Consider the following 8,682-nt stretch of genomic DNA (forward strand, 5'->3'; position numbering starts at 1 on the left):
TCCCGGATGTGGTGATGTAGCTATCTCCTCTCTTTCACGTATGTCATTTTGTCTTGTTTTAGTAAATCTCATGGACCATCCTCCCAGTCGTCCCGAGCATGTCCCCTTCAGTAAAAAAGACATCTTCATATTCCATCCTAAGGCTTAGTCTCCAGTTCTCGGCCTGATTGATAGCTCCAACCCGAGCACCTGCGTTCTGCTGAAAATTACATTTGTACATTTTACCTCCCGGCACATGATGGTATTGGAACTGCCGGTGTCCACTTGGCACCTCACTCCTGCTATCTCTATTATAGGCAGACCGCCACTCTTCTCCCACACACGTTACAATTCAGCAGTATGCGGTCCCCTTCAGATGTCTAGCATCTTCCCCTCTCCTGTTCTATGCCTCCATCCACCTCTGTTCCCTTGTTTTCATCCTCCTGTCTCCCCTCTGTCACCTTGACTACCTCGGTTCCCTGGTTCCTCAGCATCTTCTTCGATCTACAACATTGCCAGGGCTTCCGTGGATTCCCCAGATGATCTACTCAACCTCCAGTTGCTTCTCCGTATTTGTTGGGCGTTGATCTCCATTGGTTCGCTCCGGTCCACATCCCTTCTTCGGTACATGTATGGGCACTGTTTGGCTATGTGCCCCTCATTTCCGCATTCCAAACATCTGGTGCACGGGCACTGCGCTACTAGGTGTCCAATCCTTTCGCATCCGTGACACTTGCGGTCCTCTTGGTGACTGTTGCCTCTGTGTTTTACCTGGTTCTGTTTGTTTCTCAGATTTCTTGCCCTGTCTCTCCCGCCAACTCGGTATTCTCTCCTTTGCCAAGAGTTATAAGTGTTCCTAGGCCGATAGTATTCGATCTGAGTCCATCTCGGCTCTTCCACTTCCATTGGGGCCTCCTGTTCCCTGGCGCTTGCGTCTATTAATTCCTGAGCACACTCTATGAAGGAGCGTGCTATCAGCATTTCTTCCTTCTTCCTCAGCTCTTTCGCCAACTGGATCTTTAGTACAATGGATAGAAATTGCATCCTACCCTGCACCTGGATTGTCTCCATCATCTCGCTGAATTTATCAGCGATTCTATTGTATCGTGCCAGGAGTTCCGCAGCATACTGCCCATTAGACTGTCTTGGTTTCTTCGTCTCCCTAAACATCATAAATATGTCCTTTTCTGGGGTCCACCGTCCTCTTCCAAACGCCTTCTTCAATCTCACTTTGATCACGCTCCAGGGTGTCTCCTCTTCCACTTGAAGTTGATTGAGGATACTTCTTTTCACCTGCAGACAACTGCTGCCCTTAGCGCCTCAGCATCCTCACTGTCGAGTAGGTTTTCGGCTGTCTTCGCTTCTATTCGACCTATAAGTTGATCACCTCCTTTTAGGAAATGACTTAGTTAGAACTGCTGCTCTCACTATTCCGTTACCAGCCATAAATTAGAGAGAACAAAGAAAGAAGAAGAAAACATTTTTTCTTGAGACTAAAAATTGTTCCGGTAAACAAAGATCCTGGGTTTCGGCACCAGTTAAGTGTTATCAGGTTCGAAAACTCCAGAAAATGGTCATCCATCCAAGTACTGACCATGCTCACCATTGATTGACATTGTTCATCTATAAAAAACATTATGTAAAAAACATCGGTAATTTTAGAGAAAATTATTTTAAGATTAAGGTTTATATAAATGGTCAAAAATTGAGGTTACTGATGATGAGATGACTTCTTAATAAAAACTATACATATCTTAATCATATAAACTTATATGAAATGAAAAACAAAGAAGAATTCAACAGAATTGGTATAAAATTTTAATTACCCCAAGTTTTAAGAGCAATAAATAAAAATACGCATTAAGATGATTAAACGTGTAATATCACAGTGAACATACAAAATTCTAGATAAGATAATATAAAAATTTTATAACTTTCTTAAGAATTACAGTAACTTAATGCTACTAAATTTAATTTTATAAAATTATATATAATTTAAATTTATTAAATTATACAGTCAATGTCAACTATTCATTAATATTAAACAATACTATAAAATGTCTCATACATCTAACTTATTATAATGACTTCTGTTTTAGTTATATATCTTACCTTCTTTGCAAAAAGTTATACAAAGAACAAGCTAAAATTATTCTTTATATGACTATCAATATTTTGAGAATACAGGAATGTATTTGTTGGTAATGGAATTAATTTCTTAAAATATCATAACTGCACTGGCTTGCCAGGAAAAGAATGAGGGCATAGCCAATATGATCTCAGTATAGAGAAAAAACTAATATTAATTTATATAAGATGAAAATAAAAATTTAACAATACAATATTCAAAACTTTAATTAAGAAATCTAGAACATAAATTAACTTATTCAACATTCAAAATAATTTTTAATAATAATAAAAAAATATATATTCAGAGCAATTACAAAATATAAATTTAGGATCAAGCCTTCACCATATATACAATAAAGAAAACACAACACACACAAAAAAAAATTGAACTATTAATGTTAAACATAAAAAAGACTAGACTTTAATAACATGGAAATCATAACTTCTGTAAACTATTACAGGATTGTAACAATTTTATTGCAACAGATTATGATGATTTCTTCTTTTTAGATCTCTTAGTAACCTTTGTGGCCTTCTTTCTGGTTATCTCATGAATGAACAACTGCAACAATTCAGTAAATAACAATGTACCTACAAATACACATAAGGTTCCAATCCAGTGGCCAATTTTAAAACCGTTATCAAAGTATAAGATGCTAATTAGCAAGCTAATGAACTTTCTTAGAGTTAGGGCAAGTGTACAAGATAATGATGAAGCTTCAGTCGTTAACTTATACACTGATTTAATACAAATATATCTAGACAAAAATTAAGGAAGAATATTATATTTGAAAAAAAACAAACAATGAAATTATAAATATAAGAAAATGGTTAGGGTTGCGATCATAGTTTTTATCTATTTGTTCTTTTTTGACGGCAACTCTGACAATCTTATATTTAAAGTTATATGGTCAACTATACACATATGTGTATATACATATATATATATATATATATATATACACACACACAATGAAATTATAGTTAAAGCATAGTAAACTTGTCTCAAGAAAACTAAAACAGAAGGCTGACTACACTTCTGCAACTAACTATTATAATCAAGAAAACTTTAGGGAGATAAGATAAGCTTGAAGCTTTCTTTAAATAAAGAAAAAATTAATTTTCATTACACCATTACTTCAAAAGATAATTAACACAATTACCTAATGCTTTGGACCGGCAGATTGTAATATTTTAAAATAAAGGTTGTCAATAACAAAATCATTTGCAGAGGTATGTGTTTATGAGCAGGATTTTATACATTGGGCTCCAGAACTAAAAGAATGGAGCTCCAAATAAGTCACCATCAGAGAAGGCAGCAAAAGCTGGAACCTGACCAACATATGGAAAGAGGTCCCTACTGAATAAGAGATAGAGATAGCAGTTCTGGAAGTTGATGTAGTGATGGTCACACAGGCTTGTAACATTATCAAATATTAAAGGACCTGAACAAGCAAGGAAGTTCATAGAAGGAAAGCATGAAAAACAAGGGAATCATAGCTAGGATGAGGACACAACTGGAGATCACCAGGGTACTCCTTAACTGATCGGATACCGAGTTAGAGGAAGTCCTTTGGAAGAATAAGACGATTCAAGGGATTAGAAACCTCACAGAAGAGGATGCGGGTGAAGAGATCAAGATTGAAATAAGAAAAACAATTCTGCAGCTGAAAAGCATCTCAAAGAGAGGGATGGTGGAGCCTGGTTTTCAGAGATTAACTGGATCCTCCCAAGTGCCTCTCTTACAGAGGATGCTAGCATGCCAAAGCCCAGTGTGGTGTGGCAGGGAGAAAGGTACATGACAACGGGCTGATTTTGTGAAGGAATCTCTTTGTGTGAAATTCATATACTAGCATATGGTATAATTTCCCATAACACTACGGTTTACACACACCAACAACCTGCCACACCTGACATCAACTGGCATATGCAATGCTTTTGACCAGTCACCAGAGACAACTGGTGAACAAAATGCTTTGAGTAAAACCACCGAAGCTATCACAACCACCCCACAAGATCATATCCACAGCGGAAAACTGAGGTCATGCTAATATGCACCTAGTGGCTCCAACCGGCTAATATTCTCCACTCCTTTCTGAGACAAGTGAACTAAAAGTCTAAGAGGAGATTCAAAGTAAACAGTTTATGGTGCATGTTATTGCTCGCATCTGAATTTTGATCTTTTCCATCCCAAACACACAGCTATATTCTAACTTTGGAACGGTTGGAAATGTCCATATAGCAGACCAGTTCATACATTTCAACTTATTTTGGAACATATAGACTTTTAAATTATCTTTTTCTTGGCCCTGTTATTTTCTTCTATTGATGTGTCCAGATAGAAGAAAAGAATAGGGTGCATAGAATACTGCTCACGATTCATTCCTTGGCATTACCAGTATCACGTTTTGATTCCTCCTTCCTTTCTCCATTCCTATAATCATTACCTCTCCAAGAACATGGCTTGTCGAGCCTTGTTTAAAGTCAAACAAAGTAAGCTGCCTAAAGATCAGACAGTACCCTAACAATCCCAACAAATTTATTTAAAATATAGCAGAAATCTACTGATTTAGGTTAATCTATGGGGTAGATTTATGACACAAAAATTAGTTTGAAACATCATAGAAGAAGTACAAAATTTATTACTATAGAAACATCAACTGATTCCAACAAAACTAGGAAATAATAAGACAAGAGATACAGAGTTGGTTCCTGATTAAACTATTTCTAATAGAGTATTTTATTTTTGTAAGTGGTTTTTCAATTTTTTGAAAACAATTCAAATAGACACAAGTACATTAAATATGTGGTTTCTTGAAAAAACTAGGTCATCTTCAGCTCTCGATAATATTTCTAAATTTAAATGAGCTAAAATCATTGAGGTGGATTATGAGTATAGCATTATTCCATGTCAAGTGGAAATTTTGTCATCCAACTCAATCAATCAAAACTTGATTTGAACAAGGATAAATTAGTTGCTGCAATTTTCCTTGGAACTTATTTGATTTGAAAGGAATAAAAACCATTTTAAGAGTGCTGTATGACTGAGTTGCAGAGGAAATGAATGTAACATGTTACTATTGTTTTATTAAACCTGTATAATTTTTACTTTATATAGATTTGTAAAACTACTTCATGAGAAAGTATGCTTAAAAATATATTTTAAACACATATTGAATTCATTGGGTTGGCTATGATTGTTCCATGGGTCGTCACTCTATTGTGAAGGCATAGGCCATACTGCTGAGGAGCTCAAAAAAATAAAGCTCACCCTATCCATCTGAATAGAGAAGGGGGCCAGTCTTGTAAGCTCAGTCTCATAATTAAGAAAATCTCTAGCAACAATTTGCTGTATATTCAGTTTGTGTATAAATGTTTGACAACTCTGATTGTTACACTGTTTAAAATAAAAAATAAATAAAATAACTTTTAATTTCTTTCAAGCAACTTATGCTTTCCGTAGTGTATAAAACAGACAAATTTTTGAAACTGGTTCATTGCTGTTATAATTAGTACATAGCACAACAAATAAAATGAAATCAAAGATAGAAAAATATTATTCAGAGACCTGGAAAAATAAATAAATATTAACATGGAGTAATACAGTATAAAAGTTACTAATTGAATATATTACCTATATAATGTTTTAAAAGTATAAATATATCATATCCCAACTAAATATATATTTAAATAAAATTAGACTCTATGGTACCAAAAGTATAGAACAGTTTACTATACATAAATTATATTTAAACATAAATAAATACATAACCATCAAAAGCTGTCATGCATTTAAAGTATGCTACTCAGAATAATTAGAATAAAAGGATACTGGGTGATAATGTTGCCACCAGCATATAATAAAGTTTCCGGAATAGCATAATTAATGACTGGCAGAACCAAAGGAGGACTGTTTAAAGCCATTATGAAGTGTTCTTTTATATTGTTATACAGCAGTAAAAATGCAGGTAATGGTATGAGATGCTAAAAACAAAAACAGAAATCATTAATGATACTACAAAATTATAGTACTTATCAATTTTCTATATCTATTTATATTTATAAAATTTTCTTCAATACAAACATTTCACAATAAAGTTTAAAGAGGTAAAATATGTATCAAAGTGAAACAAAAAAAGAAATTAGTAAGAAATTTCACTAGGGTCCCTTCACCCTAGACATAATTATTTATTTCTAATATAACTATGCATATACTATTTTTATCTTATTTCTAAACTGAGGATGGCCTAAAAAGTAGCTACATATAACCACACATTAAAAGATCATTCAATTCAATATTTTTTCTCAAGGTATTTCTAACAAAGACCTTTACAGCCCCAGAGTAGGAATGTGAAAATTAATTTCTAAGGGTCACAATAAAATAAATATCAACTGATTCAGGTGGAAACCCACAACTTTCTGAACCAGGCAATCTGTGACCCTCGCCCTAACATGCTTGGGTCCTCTTTTTGTCTCATCTGGTACTAAAATGATATAAATAATTTTTCATTAAAATGATCACAAATTTAGCATAGCATAGCACACAAAATGAACACAGTATGTATAAATTTTATAATGAGGTGTAGATAGTTGACCATAGATTAATGATTGGAGAAGTTTGTCGGGGGGTGCGGTCAGCAAAGAACAACATAAATAAACAAATCCATATTTATTTATTTTATGCCGACGTTTCGCCCTGAATTTCAGGTCTTCATCAGGGCTATAGAACAAAAGAGATAACAACAACATTTAGAGAAACATACAATTGAAAAAGAACAGTATAAAAACAAATTTAGAATTATACAAAATATTGAATTAAATCATAAATGATAAAAATTGATAACTGATAATTGAATAATAAAAAAAAATTTTTTTAATTGATAGATAATCGTGGAGTTGGATGGTACTAGATTGAAAAAAAGTGACAGATGAAATATAATATCATGTAGGTAAGAAGATATGTATAATATAAGATATGCAAGTAGTGTCTAGAAAACTGAAAAAATAAATAAGTAAATTGAATCTACAAATTGAACACTATGACAGACAATGAAAAATAGTGAGTGGCTTATATCTGAAGTACAGTGTGAGTATTAACTTATATACCTATACTAAAATTAAATATATGTGCGTGTGTGTGTGTGTATATATATATTTATGTGTGATTGGAAAGAGGTAGAATATGGAGAATGGGAAAAGCATAATGTAACAAATATGAGAACGAGAAAGGAGACTTACGTTATGGCGTAGAAGGTAGGCCTGTAACTGATTGATGTATGAGTTCATTTGAAAAGTCACTAGAGAGCGCTACTAGACACGGCTAGAAACGTAACTGTCAAGAAAGACCGTTATGGCACAACAGTTGATATGAAATATCAATGATAAAAAGGTCAAGTTATAGTTTAAAAGGAAAACATAAAACCAGCGATATGTAAAAATACGGAGCCCAAAGGTCAAAAATTATGAATACAAATTAATAAGAATAAAACATATTATAAACAATAAAATTGAAAATAGATAATGATTGATAAAAGAAAATAAATTATGGGTGTTTTAATAAATTAACTATTTGTGAATAGGCTAGGGAAAGGTTTTGTTTATCTGTTTTGTGATTGACTGGGGAAGCTTCTAATTGTATAAAAATGCTTACGGATATTAATCGTTTGTCGTGGTTATGGACAGAAGCTAGTATGGTGGTATTGTCAAATCAAAAGTGTGTTTGAATGTTAAGCTATGTTCAGATAATTTAGAAGCCATGAAGTTACGGGAGGAGACGGAATATTTGTGCTGGGTTATGTGGTCTTTAAGTAAATTTTTTGTTTCGCCAATGTAGGATGCATTGCAATTAGAAGTGGAACAAGGGATATGGTACACAACCTGGGAACGGTATTGAGGAGGAATTGGGTCTTTAAGATTGGTGTAAATAAAAGACAGTTTGTTATGGGCTTTGAGGGCTAGACGGAGGTTAGGGATGGAGGAACGTAATTGTTTTTGAATGTTGTCTGTAAGAAAGGGGATGTAAGGTAATGATCTGTATAGGGGGATGGAAAAAGATTGTAGAGAATTTTGTGTAGATGGGGCACGGTTTTTATAATTGTAAAAGAGTTTGTTGATGATTTTTGGAGGGAAGTTGTTGTTTAAGAGAATTTGTTTAATGCGGAGATAGTTATTGTCATGAAATTGGGAATCAGAGAGAGAAAACCCACGATGAATACGATTTTTGGCTGTGTTTAGTTTGTGATGGTAAGGATGTTGGGAGTGATAATTTAAAAGTCTTCCTGAGTAAGTTGGTTTTGCGTACCAATCGGTGGATATAGTATTATTGGCATTTTTTATGATGAGGTCAAGAAATGGTAGAGAATTGTTAGTTTCTGATTCGACTGTAAAATGTAAGCGAGTATGCTCTCTAGTGACTTTTCAAATGAACTCATACATCAATCAGTTACAGGCCTACCTTCTACGCTACGCCATAACGTAAGTCTCCTTTCTCGTTCTCATATTTGTTACATTATGCTTTTCCCATTCTCCATATTCTACCTTTTCCTATTGCATATGTATATGTGCATATATATA

The 8,682-nt window shown here is 33.8% G+C and overlaps 1 protein-coding gene across 2 annotated transcripts in view; it reads right to left on the minus strand.

Annotated features, from left to right (window-relative positions):
• Nucleotides 1-1,856: 1,856 nt before the first annotated feature.
• The window catches only part of LOC106681418 (UDP-xylose and UDP-N-acetylglucosamine transporter), a 20,934-nt gene continuing 14,108 nt past the window's right edge, over nt 1,857-8,682 (minus strand). Inside the window, exons 7-8 of one of the 2 annotated variants that reach the window (XM_014421728.3) lie at nt 5,942-6,093; nt 1,857-2,867 (exon numbers count right to left, since the gene is read on the minus strand). In XM_014421728.3, the coding sequence (XP_014277214.1) occupies nt 2,597-2,867; nt 5,942-6,093 (423 nt within the window). In that variant the 3' untranslated portion in view covers nt 1,857-2,596. The remainder of the gene's footprint in view (nt 2,868-5,941; nt 6,094-8,682) is intronic. The other variant, XM_014421729.3, reaches the window with a different exon arrangement.

This window comes from Halyomorpha halys, unplaced genomic scaffold, assembly GCF_000696795.3.
Source record: "Halyomorpha halys isolate HHAL.00 unplaced genomic scaffold, Hhal_1.1 Scaffold337.1, whole genome shotgun sequence".
NCBI classification, from domain to species: Eukaryota; Metazoa; Arthropoda; class Insecta; order Hemiptera; family Pentatomidae; genus Halyomorpha; species Halyomorpha halys.